This window comes from Schistocerca piceifrons, chromosome 5 (genome assembly GCF_021461385.2).
Source record: "Schistocerca piceifrons isolate TAMUIC-IGC-003096 chromosome 5, iqSchPice1.1, whole genome shotgun sequence".
NCBI lineage: Eukaryota > Metazoa > Arthropoda > Insecta > Orthoptera > Acrididae > Schistocerca > Schistocerca piceifrons.
This window is the reverse complement of record NC_060142.1, coordinates 588,260,121-588,273,084: the sequence shown is the minus strand read 5'-3', so window position 1 is coordinate 588,273,084 and position 12,964 is coordinate 588,260,121. Positions and strand designations below refer to the sequence as shown.

The 12,964-nt window shown below is 42.4% G+C and overlaps 1 protein-coding gene across 5 annotated transcripts in view; it reads left to right on the top strand.

The window, feature by feature from the left end:
- LOC124799239 (UPF0415 protein C7orf25 homolog) overlaps positions 1–12,964 on the top strand; it is a 180,452-nt gene that overhangs the window by 120,403 nt on the left and 47,085 nt on the right. For all 5 annotated transcript variants that reach the window (XM_047262784.1, XM_047262779.1, XM_047262782.1 and 2 more), the window contains 3 exons: positions 882–1,099; positions 1,272–1,435; positions 8,233–8,498. In XM_047262784.1, coding sequence (XP_047118740.1) covers positions 882–1,099; positions 1,272–1,435; positions 8,233–8,498 — 648 coding nt within the window. The remainder of the gene's footprint in view (positions 1–881; positions 1,100–1,271; positions 1,436–8,232; positions 8,499–12,964) is intronic.

Here is a 12,964-nt window from a genome sequence, read left to right as displayed (position 1 = left end):
GCCTTTTTCACAAAAGGAAATGCATACACTTTCATTCAGACAAGCAAGTTCACGTCATGTACAGGTCATGTGTGCAGAGGCTGCAACTTAATGCGTCATCTTTATAGTAAGTAGCGGTCTATTTTTTCCTTATATTGTTGTCATTCTGACTTGGAGTTTCCACATCATATCCTGTGTGTTAAGATGATTCAGTCAATGAGGTCATTATTTTATTGTTTATTCCTGCATGATAGAGTGGTGATATTTGAGTAGTGTGGCCATTAAAGTGTTGGTCAAGGTTACAGTCATTAAAAACAGTTATATATATAAAAGAAAGTGACTTACCTGAGAGCAGAAACTATGTTCTTGAACGAAAGGGAAAACATAAATTGTGCAGACTTTTGAAACTTGATGGTTCTTAATCTTTTTAAAGGGTGATAATTTGTAGAAAAAAGAGCTATTCAACAATTAATCCAAAAATTAGATAGAAAATTTACCCTCGATGATGTGCCAAGGGGACACAACAGGACAGCACAGGAGAAAAATTAACTGAGAAATGACAGCTAACAAGGGCTGGAGACCTCAGATGTGAGAACTTTCAGGAAAGACAAGGAAGAACATAGTGGAACTAGAAGCTCACAAGACAAAGGAACAGCTGATTACAAATGCAACTATTCTAGTTACATCATGTTAAAGGTTACATCGTGTTAAAGTGTATGCATACTGCTACACGAGAAGTAGAACCTTTTTATATTGTAGGTTTATTTGCAAGAATTAATTTGGCAAAATGAATATTCCACACATCTCCACATTTAAACAAAATATTTATAGTTGTGCTTCTTACCATGTTATTAAGCCTATTTTTAAAAAAATCAAATGAATAATGATGGACATATTTACAGGTTGTTTTTGTGTTTACACGTGGTGTGGATGAAGAAACTGTGAAGTGCCTTACTGACCTTGGTGTTACAGTTAGGAGTATAGGAAATGAATCTGACTGGTCTGAAAAAAATAAAGATGAATCTAAAGGAACTCTAGAAAATCAGAATCAGCATAACACAACAGTTTTCAGCTGCAGTTCATTAAAGGAAAACAAAAATGGTTTGCTAGCACATGTCAGGTATATTAAACAAAAATGAAATGAATTAACTACGCATAGCAGTTGTTGCTAATAGGCTGTCATTTCCTACACATACAATTTCTGTTGCATTGCATTATTATATTACATTATAAAAATTAGGGACATGCAAGTTGTTTCTGTTTCATGGACTCAAAAACTGTTTTTATTTCAGTGATATTCAGTGCCTGAATCTTGATGTAACAACTTTACTTGCTTATGTGTCTGATTTAACCAATGGAGGATGTTACTTTGATTTTGATGATCCTTGTATTAATTATCAAGCTGAGCAGGAAAGGAAAGAACCATTGAAACCTCTTCTGGACAAACTGTTTGTTGGTGAGTGCTATTATTGTATACTAATGTGTAGTAGTTGAATGTATGGATACATGTATTTTTAATGTAACTGCTATGATATGACATTCTGCGTCATGCTTTATGCTGCGTATTTACTTCTTCAGTTTTTATTTTACTCTCATTGTAGGCATACACTTTTGATCACCACCACAACATATATTAACCTTTTAGTATTAAGTTAAGGAATAATGAAAATATTTAGTGTATGGGAATCGAGATGTTACGTACGGTAATATCGAACCCAACATTAAGTATTCGCTCGTTCGTAATGAATTAACTTTACTTTGATCATGTCGATATGAACACATCCGCTCGAATACAGAGTTCGGAACACACCGAGATCAACAGTTTTCAAAGAAGTTTGTTCTCAAAGATGAGACAGTCGACTCTTGCAGTCGATAACTGCCACAGAGCCCCCATCGGTAGTGCGGAGCACGGTAAAGATGATGAGAGGTGTGTGTGCACCCGGCCGATGAAGCAGGTGCACGTGACCGATCGTGTCGTGGCAGGTGCTAGTGCAAGGTGCGATCGGACCGTTCCTCGATGTCTTGGTAGGCACGACCAGTGGAGGGAAGGAGGCGCGGAAGGCATCCACAGTTTGACCGTGCCATGCTGGTGATGGCACGGTGGAAGCAGAAGGCAGCGGCGTGTCGGTGGGGAGAACATCGTCGTGCTAAGGCCATGCGGGGCAGTGGGGTTTTGATCCGATCAAAGGCGCAGAGTGCGTCGAAGATGTGATGCGATGTATTGCCAAAGTATTTGCCGGTGAGTGCCGCGGTAATTGCAGCGTGTCCGGTAACAGTTTAATATTGGCCGTATGACATAAAGGAGCAAGCATGCTGTGGCTTAACAGGTTGCGTAAGAGATGCCGGATGAGGAACACTCGCAGTAATGATAGAGTTATAGAGGTGCTTGATGTTGCAGCAGAGGAGAAAACAGCAAGCTACACATGACTGACCTTGGCGGTGGATGACTTCGGTGTAGACGGAAGCGTCACCTCGGAGTCCGTGGACAGTGAGTGTGTTACAGCAGTAGATGGCAGGATGTTCCAAGCGGAGTTGACAGTGTCAGTGTTTTGATGTGCGAAACAGCCGTGATCGAAGGTTGGGGGGCGTGGCCATGAGCCATGTGCATGAGGCATGACGACGGTGAGAGATGGTGGAAGGCGGACGTGGTCAGCGAAACCATGGTCGGAGAAGGAAGGTGATGAGACGTAATGTGAACATAAAGAAGTCGAATCGGCGGATGAACTACTGGTCCATGGCGGAAAGGCGGACACAGTTCAATGGAACTGGAGCTGCGTGTGTGCTGTCGCTGTCAGCACTGCGGTCGAGTCGTAAGGCTGCAAGCTACTCGCGCGAAACTGCTGCACAGTCATGTGTTGGAGCAGAAAGATGCTCACTCGTCGAAGCAGAAATGGCAGATGTGTTGGTCGTACATTGCGGAGGTACAGAAACGAAGTGTCTGGAACTACCAAGGAAAGGTGGCAGCGGCGTAAATAAGTTGCTTGTATCACATCAGTAACGTAGAATTTCCACTTGAGGCGGTGTGGTTATGACAGTTGTGACATCTGGGACATAGATCCACGTAGCATGATTGTCAGGGTTCTAGTTGTAGCTGGTAGTAACGGCGAACGATTGTCAGCAGTCGGAGGCGGAACAATGACAGGAGCATCTCGTTGCATGTCGTGCTCGGTCGGTGTCGGCTGCAGCATGTGTAACTGATCTTGCACCAACAAGTTGTATGTCGCAATTTGCTCACGTAGCTGTCGCAAACGTTCAGGCGAAAATGCATCTCATTGCATGTCGTGCTCGGTCGGTGTCGGCTGCAGCATGTGTAACTGATCTTGTACCAACAAGTTGTATGTCGCAATTTGCTCCCATAGCTGTCGCAGTTGTTCAGGTGAAAATGTTTGTCATGAAGCAGTCTGCTGTGTATCACTGAGTAAGATACAGTCGAAATCAGAATCTGTCTCTAGCAAAGGGTAACCTGGTATACAAGACAAGGTCAGCAGCACAGTAGTGACGTAACAGTTTGAGTAGGAGAGATCGTGTGTGCGATCGCGAATGTGAAACTCAGTACCTAGCGGCGGCAGAGTGAGAACACGTTCACTGCTGTATGAAGCATTGATACGACTGAAATCGTCTTCTGGGGTGGGTGAACAAGTTGCGGGTGCGATCGAGTAGTGAACGGCCGGGCAGTAAGCATGCGTAGTGTCAGCGAGTTGTTGACAAGATGTAGGTGCGGAAGCTGTGGCGGAATCGTATGTCGCGCAGCTGTTTGTTTTGACTGTGTCAAGGTCAGTGAGCCAGCAGGCGGCGGCCGTGACGTCGCTGTCGGTAGCGGTCGAGCAGAGTTGGTGCAGCTCGGGTGCTGTGTAGAGGGAGGCATGGCACGTGCAATGTTGAACTGAGAAACAGCCGGCATTGTCATCGATGTAATTGGTGCATTGTCATTGATCGGTAGGATGCCCTTGATGAAATTGTTCCTGTGATGTTGGTGACAGGCGCTGAATTAAAGCGGCTTTCGCTCTGGTGTACTTGTCACTCAAATTGTCACAGGTAATGTCCATAATTATATAATGATAGTCCTTTAGGTGCCTGAAGAGTATGAGGTATTTTTCACTTTCGTCGGTGATGCCGTAAGAGGAGAATATATACTCCGTGGCCATGAACCACATTGGAAGTTGGTCCGAGAGTAATGCTGGTAGTTGAATGCTACAAATGAGGGACAAGTGCGGAGAAGCGGCAGAAAAGTTGGCGCGAACATTCAAACTCTGGAAGACGGGCTGTGCGGAAACTGGGTCGAACGAATTTGCATGCGACGCGGAAGACACGGTAGCTGTGACGGGCGTTTGTGAATTTGACCAGGCATGCGATTTAGCCGTAGCTCAGAGTTCGTGCAAACTGGGATTTGCAACATAGTCCCCGTTTGTTGCAGTCCATTGTTTGGCATGATTGTCCGATGTCGAAGCACTGCACAAAGTTAATTCATTACACAAAAGCAAGTCAAAATTGTCCAAATTAATCGGCAAAGGAGCACTGCACTGTCCGGAAGTGAAATTACCGACACGTTGAGTGGGTTTCGACGGATGACGTGTGCGCCTCAGTCGCATTGTTGATGTGTGAGAAGGTGACGAAAGTTACCAAAAAGCACGATTCACACAAGAGTTGGGAATTTACACACCATTTACACTTCCTGTACACTGCATCCAGATGCAGCGCGATACGAAATCGATGGACGTAGAAATCCGACAAAGGGTTGCTGCATTGTTTGTCCATGGCGATGTTCCAGTACACATTTCTGGCATCGTAAGCAGCGTTCGTGAGCGTCGGGGTCACCAGTATGAGGATTGAGATGTTACATACGGTTATATCGAACCCAACATTAAGTATTCACTCGTTTATAATGAATTAACTTTATTTTAATCATGTCGGTACAAACACATCCACTCGAATACAGAGTTCGTAACACACTGAGATCAACAGTTTTCAATGAAGTTCATTCTCGAAGATGAGGCGGTCGACTCTTGCGGTCGATAACCGCCACAAGTGTGTCATTTGGAAAATGTTATTTTTGTAGCTTTCAGACTGAAGACTGGTTTGATGCAGTTATCCACACTAGTAAGCCTTTTAACCACCGCATAACTTCTGCAGCCTACATTTACTCGGATCTGTTTACTGTAGTTAAGCCTCGGTCCACTTCTCTGGTTTTTACTCCCCACACTTCCCTCTATTACAAAAGTTACTATTCCTTGGTGCCTAACGATGTATTCTATCAACTTATTCCTTATTTTAGTGCAGTTGGCCCATAATTCATAAATGTCTTCTTCTCCCATTTGATTCATTACCTCTTCATTAGTTATCATATATACACACACAATTTTTGGTGTTCTTCTGTAACAGCCCATTTTGAAAACTTCTGTTTCCTGCTTGTATGTATCTTTTATTGTCCTTGTTTTTCTTTAATACAATTCTTCACCCCAGACATATACTTTAAGACATTTGGAAGATTGTGTTGCTGTTGTGGTCTTCAGTCCTGAGACTGGTTTGTTGCAGCTCTCCATGCTACCTATCCCGTGCAAGCTTCTTCATCTCCCAGTCTTACTGCAACCTACGTCCTTCTGAATCTGCTTAGTGTATTCATCTCTTGGTCTCCCTGTACGATTTTTACCCTCCATACTGCCCTCCAATGCTAAATTTGTGATCCCTTGATGCCTCAGAACATGTCCTACCAACTGGTCCCTTCTTCTAGTCAAGTTGTGCCACAAACTCCTCTTCTCCCCAATTCTATTCAATACCTCCTCATTAGTTATGTGATCTACCCATCTAATCTTCAGCATTCTTCTGTAGCACCACATTTCGAAAGCTACTATTCTTTTCTTGTCCAAACTATTTATCGTCCATGTTTCACTTCCATACATGGCTACACTCCATACAAATACTTTCAAAAATGACTTCCTGACACTTAAATCTATACTCGATCTTAACAAATTTTTCTTCTTCAGAAACACTTTTCTTGCCATTGCCAGTCTACATTTTATATCCTCTCTACTTCGACCATCACAGTTATTTTGCTCCCCAAATAGCAAAACTCCTTTACTACTTTAAGTGTCTCATTTCGTAATCTAACTCCCTCAGCATCACCCGATTTAATTCGACTACATTCCATTATCCTCGTTTTGCTTTTGTTGATGTTCATCTTATATCCTCCTTTCAAGAGGCACTGTCCATTCCGTTCAACTGCTCTTCCAAGACCTTTGCTGTCTCTGATAGAATTACAATGTCATCGGCGAACCTCAAAGTTTTTATTTCTTCTCCATGGATTTTAATACCTACTCTGAATTTTTCTTTTGTTTCCTTTACTGCTTGCTCAATATACAGATTGAATAGCATCAGGGAGAGGCTACAACCCTGTCTCACTCCCTTCCCAACCGCTGCTTCTCTTTCATGTCCCTCGACTCTTATAACTGCCATCTGCTATCTCTACAAATTATAAATAACCTTTCACTCCCTGTATTTTACCCCTGCTACCTTTAGAATTTGAAAGAGCGTATTCCAGTCAACATCGTCAAAAGCTATCTCTAAGTCTAAGGTTTTCCTTTCCTTAATGTTTCTTCTAAGATAAGTCGTAGAGTCAATATTGTCTCACATGTTCCAATATTTCTACGGAATCCAAACTGATCTTTTCCGAGGTCGGCTTCTACCAGTTTTTCCATTCATCTGTAAAGAATGTGACTTATTAAACAGATAGTTCGGTAATTTTCACATCTGTCAACACCTGTTTTCTTTGGGATTGGAATTAATATATTCTTCTTGAAGTCTGAGGGTATTTCGACTGTCTCATACATCTTGCTCACCAGATGGTAGAGTTCTGTCAGGACTGGTTCTCCTAAGGCCGTCAGTAGTTCTAATGGAATGTTGTCTATGTCCGGGGTCTGGTTTCAACTCAGGTCTTTCAGTGCTCTGTCAAACTGTTCACACAGTGTCGTATCTCCCATTTCATCTTCACCTACAACCTCTTCCAGTTCCAGAATATTGTCCTCAAGTACATCGCCCTTGTATAGACCCTCTATATACTCCTTCCATCTTTCTGCTTTCCCTTCTTTGCTTAGAACTGGGTTTCCATCTGAGCTCTTGATATTCATACAAGTGGTTCTCTTTTCTCCAAAGGTCTCTTCAATTTTCCTGTAGGCAGTATCTATCTTAGCCCTAGTGAGATAAGACTCTACATCCTTACATTTGTCCTCTAGCCATCCCTGCTTAGCCATTTTGCACTTCCTGTCGATCTCATTTTTGAGATGTTTGTATTCCTTTTTGCCTGCTTCATTTACTGTATTTTTATATTTCCTCCTTTCATCAATTAAATTCAATATTTCTTATGTTACTCAAGGATTTCTACTGGCCCTTGTCTTTTTACCTACTTGATCCTCTGCTGCCTTCACTACTTCATCCCTCAGAGCTACCTATTCTTCTTCTACTGTATTTCATTCCTCCATTCATGACAATTGTTCCCTTATTCTCTCCCTGAAACTCTGTACAACCTCTGGTTCTTTCAGTTTATCCAGATCCCATCTCCTTAAATTCCCACCTTTTTGCAGTTTCTTCAGTTTTAATCTACAGTTCATAACCAATAGATTGTGGTCAGAGTCCACATCTGCCCCTGGAAATGTCTTACAATTTAATGCCTGGTTCCTAAATCTCTGTTTTACCATTATATAATCTATCTGATACCTTCTAGTATCTCCAGGATTCTTCCATGTGTACAACCTTCTTTTTTGATTCTTGAACCAAGTGTTAGCTATGATTAAGTTATGCTCTGTGCAAAATTCTACCAGACAGCTTCCTCTTTCATTTCTTTCCCCCAATCCATATTCACCTACTACGTTTCCTTCTCTTCCTTTTCGTACTCTTGAATTCCAGTCACCCATGACTATTAAATTTTCGTCTCCCTTCACTACCTGAATAATTTCTTTTATCTCATCATACATTTCATCAATTTCTTCATCATCTGCAGAGCTAGTTGGCATATAAACTTGTACTATTGTAGTAGGTGTGGGCTTCGTGTCTATCTTGGCCACAATATTTGGAAGATAATGTGTCAATGTGTTTCTTACAGATTTGGAGCTTTACTGATTTAACCAGTTGGTGTTATAGAGAATAATTAGATTCCATTCTTATGACATGTGTGCATTGCACAATCTTGTCTGCAAAATTTTGATTTGTCAATCTTTCTTTTTTTCTTGCATTTTCCTCATTATTGGTCATTTGTGGTTCCAGGGAAACAGTTGATATGCTGTCAAAGTGCATATGAAAGCTTCTCATCCATCATTGATACAGTTGGTGGTGAAAGTGAGAAGAAATCTGCATCACAGTTCATGGAGATGGTTTTGGTTGTTAATGATATACTTTCACAAGAATTTGAAAATATTAAATTAGGTGGAAAAATTAAGAAACGATCACTTATAGTTTTTGCAACAGGGCATGCTATGAGATCAGTAACAGTAACAGCAAATGAAGGATTTTGTAGAGCATCACTCAATAAGGTGATTAATTATATTACTAATCTTAGTGCCTGTGAACAACTAATGTATCATATTGCTATGAGCTTTGCTGCACAAAATGAGGCATAGTGGTTAGCATCACTGGTTGCAGTGCTGCCTATTGCCATGTCAAAGCCAAAATTATTGGAATGTTCTTGAAATATCTTATGTTTGTATATTGTGGAATACTCAATGTTTATATAAAAACCAGCATTCTGCAATATTTTATGTTTGTGTAAATAGCTGTGTTAATCTGTCCCAGAAGTCAGTTCTGTTCTTGTTGCTCGCTGGTGTCAGTAATAAATGTTCTTTCAGTACTGAGTGTTCTACGTCACTGATGGCTCCACCTTTGATGTTTTCATTAAATATGGGAAAGAAGGTCTTTACAAAAAAATTTCAATGGTGAAGTCTTCGTGGGTTATAGCCAGGTCAAAGCTTCATTTTGTAGGAATGTTTCAACAAGTTTCCAACTCATCCTCTTCAGGCAAAGTGTCAGATTCATGATCAGTTTGCGTCTTTGTAGACCCTGGACCATAGGCTCCTCTGCCTCATCTGTAATACCTGAGCCAATCACATGCTTGCTAGCACTACATCACATGCAGAGCTCAGCTGTAAACCACCATCCCAGTTGACAAGGTCATTATGGACCCGTATCTCCACTGCTTCTTTGATAATCAAGTCCCAGAACCTGTTCAATCAGCACAATACATCTGTCTGTTCAAATATATGACCTTCCTTGAGGCTGTGCTCTGCCACTACAGATTAATCAGTTTGGGCGAGGTGAATGCTTCCACATGTTCTGAGTGGCACTGTGAAATACACCGTTGTGTCTGGCCAATATATTCGTTGCCATATTCACAACTCATGCTGTAGACTCCAAGTGCCCATGGTCCTAGTTGTCTAACATTGAGTCAAGCTATTTCACATTTTTATTTTGGCCAAAGATTAGAAAATGGTTTTAATGCTGTTCTTCTCCAGTATCTTGGAAATCTTGGCTGTGGGCAGCCCAGCATACAGAAGGAACACCAGCCGCTCAATGTCTTCTTCTGGATCATCTTATTCTTCTTGCTCAGCTGGAGGGTGTATCATGTCTGTTCTCCAAGTAGCCATTCTTGTGAAAGGTTTCACTCAGATGCTGCAACTTGATGGGTAGACTCTCCTTGTCACATATCTTTCATTCTCTGTGCACCAGGACGGTGAGCACAGATTTGCAATGTGCTGGATGGTGGCAGCTACTGGCATTTAGGTACAGGTCCATGTGTGTCTTATTTCTATGAACAGAATGTCCCAGCATGCCATCAGCTTTCTTCCTTATTAGGATATTTCTTCTACGTTAATTGTGAGCTCCATACTGTCATGTATGCTGTTGAGATGATCAAGAAATGCCTGCAGGTTTTCTTCACCATGTGGCCGCATCACGAATGTGTCATCCACGTGTCAGTACAATGCCTTTGGTTTCAGACACATGGTTTTGGGAGCCATTTTCTTGAAGTGTTCCATATACAGGTTTGCAATGCCTGGCACAAGGGTGAGACCATAGTCACTGTGTCTAACTGGAAGTAGGTGGTGGTGGGTGTGTGGTGGAACTCCACAGTGTCTTTGTCAAAGTGGCTCCCTAGTAATGTCAAGGAATCCTCTAGTGGTACCCATGTGAAGAGAGATGTGATGTGGAAACTTACCAGCAGGTCACTCTTGTCCAGACGTATCCCCTGAAGCACTTTCACACCCTCAGTTGAGTTTTTGACATGATGTGTGCAGTGACACAGGAGAGATTTTAGTAACTGTGCCAGGTGTTTACCTATCCCATATGTTGGTGAAATTGGACGTACTTTAATCCCATACCACTTGTGACTGGCATCCAGTCTCCTGCCCTGCATGTGGGGGTAGGTAGATAGTAAGACCTTTGCATCCAATGAACTCTGCAAGTTCAAAGCTACCTTGAAACAACACAAGAAGTTCCATTGACTTCCAGGGGCACACATGCAGAATATTGACACCAAGGATTTGAGGACCATCATCAGTTTGCTGGAAAAGAACTGGAAAAGGTGACCATGTCCTTGCTATCAAAAGGATTAAATTTTTCACCGGTTTCAAGCACTTTACCTAAACAGGAGATCCTCAGCAATGTCGAGCAAACCATTCAGGCTCTTCCCTCTGAGATCATTGAAGAAGTGATAGGGGAGACCTAAGGGTCCCTGACAAAACAAAAATTCCAAAAACTAACATCTCCTTGGCATAACTCAGGGCAATACACAACCTCTGAGAAGATGAAGAGGAGCTGACAAAGGAAATGCGACAGTGCTGCTATGTTCAGTTGACTATGGGCAGGAGATGAAGATGCTATTACAAGACCTTGCTTACAAGTCAGTAGGAAAGGATCCTGCACCAGCTGTGACTAGGAAGACCATCTTACCCCTGAACAACTCTGGAGCGGACAAGGATACGGTCAAAAGGCTGTACCCCAAGCAGTGCTACCACCACAGCTGTAAGGCCTACCAAAGATGCACAAGAAGGGAGTTCCATTGTGTCCATAAGTGGACACACTGCATTTACCAGCCTATGGAATAGCTAAACACCTGCCACAATTACTAAAGCCTCTTGTGACTCATTGCACACACCCTATCAAAATATTCAATTTAGTTTGTAAAGGTGCTTCAGGGGTACATCTGGACAATGGTGACCTCCTGGTCAGTTTCAGCATCATGTCTCTCTTCACACAGGTACTGCTAGAGGATTCCCTGATGTTACGAGGGGGCCATGTTGAGGAAGACACTGTGGAACTGAAACTTCCTGGCAGATGAAAACTGTGTGCCACTCTGTGGCTTGAACTCGAGATCTTTGCCTTTCATGGGCAAGGGCACTGTCCTTTCTTCCAGATGTGCTAGTCCAACTTTTGCAGGAGAGCTTCTGTGAAGTTCGCAAGGTAGGAGATGAGGTGCTGGCGGAAGTACAGCTATGACAACATGTCGTGAGTCATGCTTGGGTTGCTCACATGGTAGAGCACTTGCTCTTGAAAGGCTAAGATCCCAAATTTGAGTCTCGATTCAGTACACAGTTTTGATCTGCTAGGAAGTTTCATATCAGTGCACACTCATCAGCAGAGTGATATTTCATTCTGGAAAGTGTGGAACTGTTCTGCACTGTGAGCTCACTAACACTTACTTCCAATGTGGTGGAAAGTTCTACCAGCAGTGAGACAGAGTCCCTATGGGATCCCCTGTTCCACCAGGCATTGCAAACCTCTACACGAACACTTTGAGGAAATGGCTCTCAAAGCCATGTGTCTGAAACCAAAGGCATTCCTTTGATACACGGACAAAACATTCATGGTGTGATTGCATGGCAGAGAAACCCTGCACAAGTTTGTTGACAACCTCAACAGCATACACAATATAAATTTCATGAGGGAGACAGAAGAAAACAGATGCCTGCCTTTGCCTGACATTCTGATAAGCAAGAAAACTTATGGTGTGCTAGGACATTCTGTGACTAGAAAAAAGACACACATGGACCTGTATCCAAATGCCAACAGCCACCACCATCCAGCAGAACACAAATTTGTGCTCACCACCATGATGCATAGAGCATGAGAAACTTGTGACATGGAGAATCTACCCACTGAGTTGTGGCATCTAAGGGAAGTGTTTGGCAAGTTACAGCATCTAAGGGAAACCTTCGGCAAGAATGACTACTCGGAGACACAGATGAGATGCGCTTTCCAGCTGAGCAAGAAGAATAGGAAAGAATACAATCTGGATGAAGACATAAGGCATCTGGTGTTCCTTCCATATGCTAGGTTTTCCATGGCCAATATTGCCAGGATACTAGAGAACAACATTAAAATCATTTTCTGCTCTTTGGCTAAAATAAAAAATATACTTGGCTCAATGAAAGACAAGCTAAGACCATGGACACCTCGAGTCTACAGCATCACTTGCGAATATGGCAAGCAGTATATCTGCTAAACACAATGGCATGTTTCACAGCACAGCTTAGAACATGTGAGACGCATTCACTTCAGCCAAATGGACAAATCTGGAGTGGCAAAGTACAGCCTCAATGAAGGTGATATGGACACAAGCGTAAGCCAATTGAATGGGTTTTGGTACTTGATCATCAAAGAGGTAGTGGAGGTACGGGTGAATGATGATCTTGTCAACTGGGATAGCAGTTTTCAACTGAGCTCTTCATGGGATGTAGTGGTAGAAAGAACATGTCAAGAGCACTCTGATATAAAAGTGGTAAAGGCAGCATCAGGACATGACAGTTTCATCATCATCATAATCATTGTTGTCATCGTCATTGTACTCATTACATGTGCAAGTGTCATCTGACAGTGGTGCTAAATCACAAAATTACATACTGTCAGACCTAAGACAACAACCACTGCCTTCAATTATTAGGAGCTGTTACAGGATTTGATCCAGAGAAATGCAGGATCACGATCTGCATAGAATGTTTGAAGACCA